The sequence below is a fragment of the Dunckerocampus dactyliophorus genome, chromosome 2 (assembly GCF_027744805.1).
Source record: "Dunckerocampus dactyliophorus isolate RoL2022-P2 chromosome 2, RoL_Ddac_1.1, whole genome shotgun sequence".
In the NCBI taxonomy this organism is placed as follows: Eukaryota; Metazoa; Chordata; class Actinopteri; order Syngnathiformes; family Syngnathidae; genus Dunckerocampus; species Dunckerocampus dactyliophorus.
In genome coordinates, this window is record NC_072820.1 from 13631667 (window position 1) to 13645094 (window position 13428).

General features: G+C 40.0%; 2 protein-coding genes across 4 annotated transcripts in view; one reads left to right on the forward strand and one right to left on the reverse strand.

Annotated features, from left to right (window-relative positions):
* LOC129176817 (phosphatase and actin regulator 1-like) overlaps positions 1-2021 on the reverse strand; it is a 57396-nt gene extending 55375 nt beyond the window's left edge. Inside the window, exon 1 of the mRNA XM_054767252.1 lies at positions 1768-2021. Coding sequence (XP_054623227.1) covers positions 1768-1876 — 109 coding nt within the window. The 5' untranslated portion in view covers positions 1877-2021. The remainder of the gene's footprint in view (positions 1-1767) is intronic.
* A 223-nt stretch (positions 2022-2244) lies between these two features.
* Positions 2245-10843, forward strand: LOC129176698 (NAD-dependent protein deacylase sirtuin-5, mitochondrial-like). Of its 3 annotated transcripts, none has more exons than XM_054766996.1 (9): positions 2245-2346; positions 2886-2987; positions 4287-4420; positions 4612-4837; positions 6299-6386; positions 6957-7010; positions 7724-7847; positions 8660-8775; positions 8894-10841. In XM_054766996.1, the coding sequence occupies exons 2-9, from the start codon at positions 2891-2893 to the stop codon at positions 8961-8963; spliced, it is 909 nt and encodes a 302-aa protein (XP_054622971.1). In that variant the 5' UTR covers positions 2245-2346; positions 2886-2890; the 3' UTR covers positions 8964-10841. The 3 variants fall into 3 exon arrangements, with proteins under 3 accessions (XP_054622971.1, XP_054622972.1, XP_054622970.1); XM_054766997.1 differs by lacking the exon at positions 2245-2346 and adding an exon at positions 2521-2545 and having other exon boundaries at positions 8894-10843; XM_054766995.1 differs by lacking the exon at positions 2245-2346 and adding an exon at positions 2555-2601 and having other exon boundaries at positions 8894-10843.
* Positions 10844-13428: the final 2585 nt, after the last annotated feature.

The window sequence follows — 13428 nt, forward strand, 5'->3', positions numbered from 1 at the left end:
AGGAATACGGGTTTGGTGGCACGCTACTGTGTGCCATTCGGTCCAGAACAGGAGCCTGGTTCGCATTGCCAGCAGTGAGTCGAGCTTGTTCCCTGTGAATGTTGGCCTCCGCCAAGGCTGCCCTTTATCATCAATTCTGTTCATAACTTTTATGAATAGAATTTCTAGGCAAAGCCAAGGCATCAAAGATCTAGTCTGAGGGCCTTAGGATCTCTGCTGTGTCTCTGCTGTGACCTGCAACGTTTACTGGGGCGGTATGCAGATGAGTGTGAATCTTCTGGGATGAGACTCAGCACCTCCAAATCTGAGGCCATGGTTCTCAGTTGGTAAAGGGTGGATTGCACTTTGAGTGTTAAAGTATCTTGGGGTCTTGTTTACAAGTGAGGGAAGGCTGGTGCATGAGATTGACGGGCAGAACGGTGTACGCTGTACCGGACTGTCTTGGTGAAAAGAGTGCTGAGATGGAAGGCAAAGCGCTTAATTTACCGGTCGATCTATGTTCCCACCCTCACCACCCTATCTAGTGCGAGTAGCTTGGTTATCTGCAAGGAGCTCAGAGTAGAGCCACTGCTCCTTTACATTGAGAGGAGTCAGTTGAGGTGGCTCAGGCATCTAGTCCGGATGCCTTCTGGACACCTCCCTGGTGAGGTGTTCCGGGCATGCGCAGCTGGTAGGAGGCCCCAGGGCAGACCTAAGACACGCAGGAGGGATCATGTCTCACAGCTGGCCTGGGATCACCTTGGTGACCTCTCTGTGGTACTGGAAGAGGTGGCCGGAGATGTGAAGTCTGGACTTCCCTACTGAGACTGCTGTCCCCACGACCCTGACCCGGATAAGTGGAAGAAAATGGATGGATGTATGTTTAATTATATTTTTAGAATGTGCCAAGGGCCAATAAAAAAACAGTGGAGGGCCATAAATGACCCTTGGGCCGCAGCTTAGAGACCCCTGGGATATAAATGCTCGGGGTGTTGATACTATTGTGAGATACAGTGCATAAAATCACTATAATCCTAAATGATAAAGGCCATATTTATGTCAAATTAAATGAGTAAAAAAAAAAAGTGTCGCTATAAATCACTAGCTACACTTTTACCATGTCTTTATTGTATTATTGTAAATCCATAGTGGTGGTGTATACAGTCAAAATCACTGAAAAATACAAAGTCCAAATACTTCTGGACCTAACAGTAAGATCAAAGTATGGAAAGGAAAAAAACGCCTATGTATTTTTCTTTAGTTGTAAAAAACAGGAGCAGCAGTTTATGGCATATTCCATAGTCTTTGAGAAGAATATGTGTATTAAACAGACTGAATGATGCAGCATGTACAATCACAACACATATAGTGCAGAACTAAAAAAATGCCAAGTCACCATGGTAACAGGATGCAACTTGCCTTGTAAAAAGGCAATGGAGACAAAATAACATTACAGAATGATTTGGTTAAAAAGAAGAAGCATAGCAAATGCATCCCACTTTAATCCACCAGTACCAGAACCAGCAGCACACCCTGAGGGGCTCCAGGTCATGCTGACGCCTCTTCCCCTTACATAATCACACTGGTAGTAACATTTAAACATTAAACATCAGACTATGGCTGAGTCTACAAAGTTGCATAACATTTCACTCTCATCTGTGAGAAGTGATTACATTTTGGTCCACTGTGTCATGTTATGGTTCCATCCAACACATCGACATGACGACATAAGCATATCCAAATCCACCATAATGATGATGATGGTGGTGGTGATGATGATGCTCCTACCTGTCCGCAGGTTGAAGGAGAACCGGGCTTCAACCAGATAGGGGGTGTCGCTCTTGGAGCGCAGTCTCCGGATCAGTCGGCGGTCTGTGCCGTCTGGAGTGGTCGCCATCAACCTGGGCCAGGGTCCGTTAGTGACTGCTGGCCAACTGGGGCGCACTCAACCACCGCGACCACTCGGGGAGGTAGATATTTATGATGAAGAGGAGGAGGAAGCTCAGAGGGAGAGAGAAAGAGAAGGAGTGATAAATGCAGCGTACAGAACCCAAGTACAGACAATAATGTGTCTTTAAATATAATCATTTCAACTTCATCGTAATTGGTATTACTACAAATATTACGTAGGTAATGCACAAATGCGCACATTGGTTGTGACGTCATAAGGCGTGTGAACGAACCACCCGCAATTCTAAAGTCAACCAGAAGATGGCTTCCTTTCACTACGCATTACCCCGATGTGTTTTACGACATCTAGGTAGGGTTTACGTCTGCTCGTTGCAAGAAAAGTAAATAAGCTAGTTAACCCTGGTGCAGCGTGGCTAGTTAACCTTTGAAGGCGTTTACAGAGCTAAAAAAACAGAGGTAAGTACACTATTAGCCATGAAAGCTTTTTTAAAGTGTTCAATTCTCTGTCGTAATATGAAACAGTTCCTAAAAACACAACATTAAAGTTATTCTTGACGCTACAGCCATTTTTAGCAGTCTTTGCGTTTCCCCGTAAGTTAACATCTCGCGATATTTCAACCCAGAGCTAACAAACCACAACGTCAAAAATATACAGGTATGTCGATGTTAATTTTCTGTCCTGCAATGTGCCACAAGTTAATAACACTAACAGTAAGTATGGCTGTAAGGTAGTGGGTAGATAACTTTTAGACTTTTGTACTATTGTACCAAGACTTGTTTTTAAAGCTATATATCTTGTAAAACCTGTTTAGACACAGTAGTTTGCTTTTATGCAAGCAGGACGCACCCACAAATCAGAGTTGAATTGGTGTCCCATAAAAGAATACTGATTTAAATACTTGCATACTGTATATTTTCCGCAATTGTGATACAGGAAATTAAAAGTCAGCCTCTCCCAACCAATAATGTTTATCAATTGTTTACCTTTATCTCAGTGACAATGCTCCTCCAATACCGAGCTGTTGTGTCACTCGGACGCTGCATGGCCACTCATGTGACGAGAGGACCTTTGGTGGACACAGCAAGACCCAAATCAGGTATTATTCAGGTTTTGCATACAGAAGTCACTGCTAAAAATAATCGGACAGTGTAATACCGTAAAGTCACACTTTTTTTCAAACTACAAAGGTATGGACTCAGGCATGGTATCAGAGGGATATTACTGAACTGGGTAAAAATCTACTTAGCAAATAGAAAGCAATATATGAAGCTCGGAGAATATGCATGCGTTTGCTTAAATGTATCTTGCGGTGTACCTCAGGGGTCAATACTGGGACCAAAACTGTTCAACTTATATACAGTATAAATGACATCTGTAAAGTGCCGAAAGACCTAAAGCTAGTATTATTTGCAGACGATACTAAAGGTAATACAAATGGTCTTTCACTTATATAGCGCTTTTCCCCATCCAAGGCACTCAAAGCGCTTTGACACTAGCATATTTACCTACTGATGCCGCAGCATCAGGAGCAACCCGCAACCTTCAGTTTGGGAGTACATGTAAAATACAATGGTGAATTAATGTATTGTGAATTAATGTATTGTAATTGATATGAAATGGATGGGGTTTGGATTGAATAAGCTTTGCTTCTTCCCACTCCTTTTGGACATGTGGAATTGTGAGATATTATGTATTAAATTGTAATTTTTATGCATGTTCAAAAGAAATGTAACCATAACCATGATTTGGCTGGTCCTGCGACTCATATTCTGGAGCGACTTGTGTTTTTTTTTTTCCACACTGACAGCCGCGAGAGGGCACTCTAGGCTTCTGTGGCGGTATCTGCCACTCGTATCACTCCTGTACCACTGAAAATGTACAATGTAAACATCAACTCATAAAGACAACTGAGAAAGATGGAACACAAATGCCCCCAAAAAGAAAATCATATTCTACACATTACAAGCTGCAAGTAAACTGGTTATGTTATGTTGTTTAGGCTATAGTTATCTGAATAACTGTTAATATGTTACGTTAACATACCATCTATTCACGGTACGTTAACAGACGCCTATTTAGCCTATTTGTTCTCCATTTTATTGTTATTACGGTACTATACCTTGCCTTTCAAGATGAAATGTCTGATCTAGGTCTCTGATTTTATAAAATACATTTCCCCCAGAAAATGCATCTTATAGTCCAGTGCGACTTACTGTATATATATTTTTCTTGTTCATTGTGCATTTTGGGCTGGTGCCACTTATAAGCTGTAAAATACGGTAAATCCAGTTTAGTCAAAAAAATTGGCAGTAATTACATCCACCAACTGTAATACATGTTATGTGTGTTTTATTTGAGAAAGATCACAATAAATATTAAAGTCTATGTTTTTCAGACATGTCTGAATTCCGAGAGGCCTTTTCCAAAGCCAAGCACATAGCAATCATCACAGGGGCTGGTGTCAGTGCTGAGAGCGGACTCCCGACTTTCCGGGGTGAACATGAGAAATGGAGGAAATGGCAATCACAAGTGAGTCTAATTATAAAAGATGCTGTATGTGCTTTACCATAACATAATGTACCTTCACAATCTCCTGAATTTATTTCTACATTAACAGCTAGCAAACTGATTCAAAACATTGTAATCTATGCCTTCAATTTTATCTTTCCTGTGAATTTCTTGACTTATCCTCTAATGGATTCGTCTGGATGCTCCTGCAGGACTTGGCTTCTCCAGAGGCCTTCTCTCGTTACCCGTCACGGGTGTGGGAGTTCTACCATCACAGGAGAGAGGTGGCGTTGAGTAAAAAGCCCAACTCTGCTCATGTGGCCATAGCAGAATGTGAAGCCCGGCTGAAAAAGCAGGGCCGCTCTGTCGTCGTCATCACCCAGTGCATTGACGATCTACACCAACAGGCGGGCTCCAAACATGTGCTCAGGGTTCACGGTGCGTTACCAGTACAGCATGAACTATTGACTCAAAACAGGTTGAGGCTACAAATATCAAAACAAATGTAATTGTCCTATTTGAAAGTGATCCAGACACTCGTCATGTTTTAATTTATTTCGAACATGAATACAGTTTATATTGAAATGCTTCTTGTTACAATTCCACACGTCCAAAAAGGAATAGGAAGAAGCAGAGCTTATTTAATCATACCCCCTCTCCGTTTCACAGCAATTGCTAATAGATTTGTTCACTAATTCACTATTTACATTATTCTTCCATACAATAAAATCAGTTGTTTGTAAACAAAAAAAAGTTTTGCCTTTTCTCCTTTTGTTGTCCGGATCTATAACATTCTCCAATCCAATCGTTTGTAGTCTGGATAGCTAAAGGTTTCTACTTACAGGTCTTTCTGTCCTGCCGTCTTTCATGCTGTACTGTGAGTGTCATTGAATGTAGATACATGCATTCCTTATTTCGGTACTTCTTGGTGAGCAGGCCCTTGCTACGTGGTATTGATATCAAATCCACCTACTTTGATTGTAGGAAATCTGCAATTTGTTACTTTGTTGAAGCAACATCCATTTAATGTGGTTCTCTTATTTTGGACTGCCCTGGCTTTTGTCCAGGGTGTAATTTGGAGCCCTGTGTGGATCGCATCGTTCACGTGTGAATTCTGAGCCATCTCATCAGTTGTATTTTTCATTTGCTCCAATTATTATTGATATTTTCCTTTGCTGCTTTCTCTTTTTCAAGAGTGGTGCAAGGCCACATTATAATCCAGTAGTACCTTGACATCATCCTGCAGTGCCTTGGTATCCTTGCGGAGTCCTCTATTTTTCTCCTTAATGTTCATGACTTCATCATGAATCTCTGAGAATTTTTTGTTGAGGCTGATGTTCCGCGATTATACATTTCCAATCTGTGTTAGTAGCTTTCCTTATTTGTGCGACAGTTTCCTCCAGTAGCTCTATCATCTTCTGGGCGTGAAATAACATTTAATTTTTGTTACATAGAAGTTGTTTCAATTCTGGAGCTGGTTTTACATTCAAGGCACCATCCTCCTCATCCGACAGCCAGACTTGCCCTGATTTTGGACCCGTATTTCCAGGGCCGGTGTCATCTCTTTTTTTTTTTTTGCGTTGTTGCAAGGTAACTGCTTTGAACTTAGCAGTCACAGGCTTGCTGGCAGCTGTCAGCACTTGTAACTCGTTTATTTCAAAGAATCTGTACCGCTCGCCTGTCCGAGTTAAAGTTGAGGGTGTCAGCAAGCTGTTCTGAACTTGTGTTCCTGAAATGTAGTCAGGAAAGCACTAAAATAGTTCCAAACTCTAGTATCGACAGCAGAGGTGTAGCTATGTACGTCCTTTCCGGTTAACAACAACAACACAAATTGTGCATAAATGAGTGACTATGAAACTCCTGTTGTGAACCAATGTTGTTTTGTCTGTTAAACTGCAGGTAGTCTGATTGAAACGCGCTGTTTGACTTGTGGAGATGTGACCGTCAACAAGCGCAGCCCCATATGTGCTTCCCTCAAGAACAAAGGGTAAAACACTACAATTTGCTAAATGACCCGACATGGTGTTAAAAGTTTAAATTTCCATGAAATTGTAAATGTAAAAATGTTAAGCACTGTTTAGGTGCCTATTACAACTTGGAAAGAGCAATTTGTCGCTAAAGAAATTATGTAAAACTGACTATTTAATTGTGTTGGCACATATAATTTTATTATTAATCTCTGCAGTGCCTAGCCATCTAAGTGTGAAATTTGAAAACCAAGTAATTTCATTTGTCATTTTCATGAGATATGACAGTTCCTCAAAACAGGCTGCTCTGAACAGGGCTGTTTAGAGGGTGTGTTTAAGTGTGCAATTTTGTTATTCCTGATCCGTGGAGTATTTTGACTGAAGCACGTCGCAGACATGTTATTAAAACACATGGGAACTGTTTTAATCTGATCTGTGAAAAATGCATAATATGTCTCCTTCAAATTCTGACAACCACTACTGCTTGTCTCTTGGGCCACTACTGCCCTGCATGCTTTCTTAGGTTGTCAACCCCTGCTATAGACTGTAATGTACTAGTGTTACATTTCACCCTCCTCCTCCTCATCTAGTTCCCCGGACCCAAATGTAGCAGATGCTGACATTCCTGTGGATAAACTTCCAAGGTGAGAATAGTATTTGCAAAAAATTTACATTAGGACATCTGCCCAATCAATGTCTTTTGCACTGTATTTTTGTCGATTGTTTTGAGGCAGTTCTGATCAATCAACCCTATACTAACTCGTTTTGACCACTAGGAGGCAGTGGTGCTCTTCAAGATACATGGGCGATGACAAAGCCAACTAACAACAGTATTCACTTTGGAGTTGATGGATTTTTTAAAATTTATTTGCCGCACGGTGGCCTAGTGGTTAGCATGTTGACCACACAGAAGATCTGTAAGTTGTGGGTTTGAATCGCTGGGCATCTCTGTGTGGAGCATGGTCTCCTCATGCGTGCGCAGGTTTTCTTCGGGTAATCCGCCTTCCTCCCACATTCCAAAAATATGCATGTTAGGTTAATTGGCAGCTTTATAATTTTCCATAGAGTGTGAAAGGTTGTTGGTTGCCGACCAGTCTAGGGTGTACCTCACCCGTAGTCAGCTTGGATAGAGTCCAGCATACCCCCGCGACCATAGTGAGGACAAGTGGAAAAAATGGATGGATGGATATGTTTATTATTTAATTCACTGAGAGTACAGTATATAGAAAGAATGCAAGATGATTTAATTGGACCATAAAATAGTAATGCTAGACACTGTATTAGCAAACATTAAACATTTTTGTGTGGAGTTTATATCTAACATTTAATCATCCAGTGTCTGTTATTCTTTAATAAGGTGTTCTGAAAGTGACTGCCATGGTCTGCTGAGGCCAAACGTTGTGTTTTTTGGGGAGACGTTGAACTCTCATATCCTGACCAAGGTGGAAAAAGAGCTGGAAGTCTGTGATCTTTGTCTGGTGGTAAGTTGTCATGGACATTATTTTTTTAGTCATAGTTTATACTATATTTTTTGAATGGACACTGTAGCCCAATGCATTTGTTGAAATAAATGCTACACCGCCGATAGACGGCACCTTTTCTCCACTCAACAAAATGCTTTAAAATACCTTTACTGTGGCTAACACCCCCACTTGCCATGGTCAGTGTCTTTACCATAACATACATTGCCTGCAGGGCTGCACGGTGGCTGAGTGGTTAGCACACAGTCACACAGTGCGTGCGTGGGTTTTCTCCGGGTACTCTGGTTTCCTCCCACATTCCAAAAACATGCATGTTAGGTTAATTGGCGACTCTAAATTGTCCATAGGTATGAATGTGAGTGTGAATGATTGTTTGTCTATATGTGCCCTGCGATTGGCTGGCGACCAGTCCAGGGTGTACCCCGCCTTTCGCCCGAAGTCAGCTGGTATAGGCTCCAGCATACCCCCGCGACCCTAATTAGGATAAGGGGCATAGAAAATGGATGGATGGACATAGCCTGTCCATCCATCATTAATTGCACATGGTATCTGTAATGCTCCCAAGAGTTTAGAAAGAAAGTGTTGTGTGTATATATGCAAATTATTCAAAACATTGAACTGAACAAAAAATAGAGATTGGCAAAATGCATACAACACAACACTTAATAAATGCCTGGTATTCTTTGTGGTTGACTTAATAGTAAATGTTCATGTTCACTACAAAAATACTGTGGAAATGATATTCATAATACAGTGATGTGTGGTAGGTTTTATTTGCTTTATGTCATTTGCATGCTGTTCTTGTCATCCAGGTGGGTACATCGTCAATTGTCTACCCGGCAGCCATGTTCGGCCCTCAGGTTGCATCCAGAGGGGTCCCAGTTGCAGAATTTAACCTACGAATGACACCAAAGTCTGAGTACTTCACGTAAGATCAAACATACATGCACACACACACACACACTCCCACACACACAGGGGATTAAATCATGCGTGACAACATCCGGGCTAGCTTTTTATCATAGCGTACTTTTTGTGTGGCACAGGTACCACTTCCAGGGTCCATGTGGAACAACACTGCCAGCAGCCTTGGCACGGCACGAGTCTGAGGTCTAAGCACGGGCACCAACCGGTGGCTTCTGGCAACGGTCCAAAGCAAAAAGGGGTTGTTGTTGTATTCTCTTCTAAATGTTTGCTGTACAACGTTTCTTATGCTTGGGTGCGTAGCATGTAGCACTGCAGGTGACACAATACTTGAATGTGCTGCTGAATAATTGGAAATTAGATATAATATATGCTTGGAGGGTTAGGAATCAGCCATGCATTTTGATGGATCGCTGAGAGGGATGTTACATATGCAGTAGATAACTATTTCTTACTTTTTTATACAATGTACATATTTGACATAGTTAACAACATTCAAATGTACTGTAATCTAAAATTTGGCATCAGGTAGAATGTAACAAGCACATTTGGGTGCTAGAGAAGAGTTATTTCTCCTTTTGTCATCTTGTGCCTTTCACACTGTCGACGCAGCCTTGACCAAACATTTGCTTTAGCCTTGACCAAACATTTGCTTTAAACCTTACAGAGTAAAATGAGCTCATGTTACATAGATGTATTGGACACAGCACTACATGCCTTCTCATGTTCACAAACATCTGTTTCACTCAATGCATTATGACCATGTGTTTAATCGGGGTAGGTGGGTATTGTTCTTTCTATGTTTTACCAAAAAGTATACTGCACACTTTCTTACCATGTACTCAAATTATAATGTTCAATCAAATATTCTAATGCAATAATTCAGAAAGATATGAAATCATTTAAGTCTTGAATTAAATTGAATCCTACATGATTTCTCTAAGGCATTTTATTGAAACTGCATGTGCTATGATGGCATTAGTGCATTGATGAAAATGTTACAATGTTATGTAAAAATGTTTTAAATATAAAACATTAACATGCATGAATAGCTCAAATAAGAAGCTGAAAATTGTTAAAATAAAAATACAACATTTTAAACATTTTTTAATCATCCATCCATCCATTTTCTATACCGCTTCTCATTAGGGTTGCGGTGGTATGCTGGAGCCTATCCCAGCTGACTTCGGGCGACAGGCGGGGACTGGTCGCCAGCCAGTCTTTTTTAATAATCATGTAGCACAAAAAACCTGATATTAAATGTTGTAGACAACCACAGTGTATCCAGATTTTTTTTTTCCATGAATTAACTGCATTTACTAATGCAGAGATAACCGAAGTGCGGGATGTGGGCCAACACCATAGATATAAAATTAAACATTTTTTAGAAAAATTTAGCAGAAAAGGCAGAATGTGAAGAGAAAGATCTGCAATGTTGTTAATAACACAAGGCTTTGTCTTGAAATATACTTTTTTTTTTCAACCTTTTCACAAAATATTTTTTTTTAATAAAAATATCTAAGTGACCCCCTGCATGTTTTGATTTTTTACGATACGGCCCTCGGTGGAAAAAGTTTGGACACCCCTGTACTAGCGGATGAACTAGAGTTCAGTTCAATGTTAGACCCCTTGCAAAACATTTAAATACAGTAAATTGGTCGAATTTGACAATTTGTGGTTAACATTGAGCTCTTTAGGAGCGTTAACACAGAAAACACAAAATATAAAATTGTCACCTCTGTTCTGCATACAATCAAGCCAATCATTCTTGTGGTGCTTCTCAATAGGCTCTATTCGAAATAAACATACAATGTGCAAGCTGTAAACCCGATGCCATGAGCTTTATTAAGGCCCAGCCAGGTATTTTCTATTCATAGCAAATTCACAACTCTGCAAAGGAGACAGGTGTGGAATCCTGCTTATCACACACCTACACACCTACACACGCACACTCACTCTCATCATCCTAACCTTTCTCTGAACTGTACATGTTTAAACGGCTGCGATGGCAAATCCTGACAGTTAATCCCTCCTTTGCCCCCCATCTTCTTATTATTTTTAGAAAGCAGGATTTACCCCCTGTGGAATGAGGCAACAACGAAACAATTACCAGATTTTTGTGTGTGTGTGTGTGTGTGTGTGTGTGTGTGTGCGCATTCCTCTCACCTACTACTTCCCACATAATGCTGATTGGCAGGGAGTTGTTTTTGTCTTAGGAAAGCTAAAGTGGGGGTGGGGGGTAGGCAGGTGCAGGCTAATCTGTTCTCTAGCTCGCCACTAATTAGGATCAAGGCTAGCGGCCGCTTTCTCCTGGTTATTGATCACTGGCCAGAGAAGTATTTCTCTTCTATATGAGAGCAACACATGGCACACATCAGAGGGATATGTGGCCCTCGTCTAAGGCCTGCTGGATCATGTTTGTGTTTGTTCTAATTCAATTTTCACTGCTGAGCCAGCATCACACCAAGCACACAACTGTAGAAAAATATGTACTTTAACTTATTTTTTTTCTTTATTTATTCCATTTTTATTATCTATTTCATTTACTTCTTATATATATATATATTGACAATTTCAGTAACCATATTATTGTGGTTGTCCTTTCCAGTGGTGCACAACTGCACTGCATAATTCTGGGAGCTGTTTCTCATAGTTGGATTAATTAGTGGCAAAATATTAGAAACAGTATGATGCGGTGCAGTTCCAAGCAACTGCAAACTACAATCCAAATTCTAATTTTATCTGCCCATGTCAGTGTCAATGAAGTCAGCATTATTGATGAAATGAATACAAACACAATTAAACAACTCCCCCACGAGATAGAGCAACTACATTCTTCATGCACTTGCACATTAGAATGCATGAAAAAAACAAAAACAAATCAGATGTCACTGTGATGAAGTACAACCATGCATTTCTAGTTATCCTTTGAAGGCAGAATTGTGGTATACCTAATAAAGTGTCCAGAGAGGATACTGCAGTTTAGAATCAATACAAGTGTAAAAAGAAGTTAATCGCTTAAAAAAAAAAACATAAAACTTGTTTGCAACCTTAAGTGATGGACACATACCCTTACTTAAATCAATGAATTTCACTTTTTAACATTTGTAGCTCTCCTAAGAGTAAAAAAAAAGCAAAGTGTGGTTAAGAATAGTAGTTCTCAACCTTAAATGTAATGGCAAGTGATGGACATGCATCGGGATGCATTTTGCCGTGAACTTTTAGTTCTCAGAAAAGTGTAAAAAGAAGTTAACCTTAAAAAAAGATTGAATTAGTTATCACGTAACCTTGCATAAGACTTCATACATGTCGCTTTTTAACAGTCTTTGCAGTCACACAAGTGTTAGATAAAGTTAATCGCTATAAAAAATACAACCAAATGTAATCACGAGTGAGTAAATACTTTATGTACTGGCCACTTGAAAATACATTCCCAGCAGTGCTTACAGTATGTGACCAACAGACAAACAGTGTTCCATCTTGTGCGGCGAAACCTTTTAAACCACCAATGTAAAAGCCTGATGTGACCTTGCCTTGATGCCCGTGAGCTGACAAGTAGTCCATGAAAAGATGAATTACGTCTGAATTGTGGATTTCCTGGTAATACAGGCTGAGGCTATATACTGTATAGACAGGATAGTGCAGAGCTAAAGGGTATGCTTGTGGATTGTTCTTGTTGCCTCCCTGCCTTGTTCTCTTTTCACTCTGTAATCATGAATATTTTGTTTTCAGATGCGATTCAAATAGAGTTCCTCTGTTTCCAGCTTCAAGCATGTGCTGAACTAATTTCAAGAACAATAAGATCCTCTTAAGATCAATTTTTTGGTTCCCATATGAAATAATGACAATATACTGACAGTCTGTTCTGGGCTGAAGCTGTCACCAGAATAATCACTAATATTAACTGTACAGGCAATGTTTTAAGTAACATGCTAACATTCTCATATTAGTCACATTCATAACATTCACATTATACAAGTGTAAAAAGAGGTGTATGTCGGGGGTTGGGCATCGTTTGAATTTGAGCGATTCCGATTTCTCGTTTTGATTCCGGTTCATGAGGAGTCTTGATTCCAATTCTTTTCAGAGGTAGAGTCATAAAGGTTTGCATGGTTGAAATGAGGGTGCTGACCAAAGTTCTTGGATGAACTGTCTGAATGCCTCCATGTTTTTTTTTTTATTATATAAACTTTTTATGAATTACTTTACGATGAATTTCTCACAGGGCTATTTTCATCCAGTATATAAATAGCAAAATATTGAACTTGAACATAAATGTTTTGAAGTCTCTTTACATATGAGTACATGTTCACAAGTGATTTTTATTTTTGAAAACCTAATGAAAAAAACAACCAGACATGTCCTGTTGTTTACATGTTGGAGAGTGTCTCATAATGCAGAATAGACAAAGTGTAACTTAACTTATGTTACTGAGTTCCTACAAACCTGCGTGCAGAAAATCAAACAAGTATGGTGAATGCAGTAACACTTGGTCAACTTCCTGGGTAAAGCTAGCGCTAATGTCAGGTCATTTGTCTATGCAAAAGTATACAGCCTTACGTTAGCTGGATATTTGAGTTGGCCACCATATTCGCAGTATAAAGTACAATTTGTTTGCTGCTTCGATGTTGTCATAAGATCGACGTAATTTATTGTC

Coding starts and splice junctions, on each gene's coding strand:
- LOC129176698 (XM_054766995.1), top strand. Junction 2,988..4,286: donor CACAGCAAGACCCAAATCAG/GTATTATTCAGG, acceptor TATGTTTTTCAG/ACATGTCTGAATTCCGAGAG. Junction 4,421..4,611: donor GGAGGAAATGGCAATCACAA/GTGAGTCTAATT, acceptor ATGCTCCTGCAG/GACTTGGCTTCTCCAGAGGC.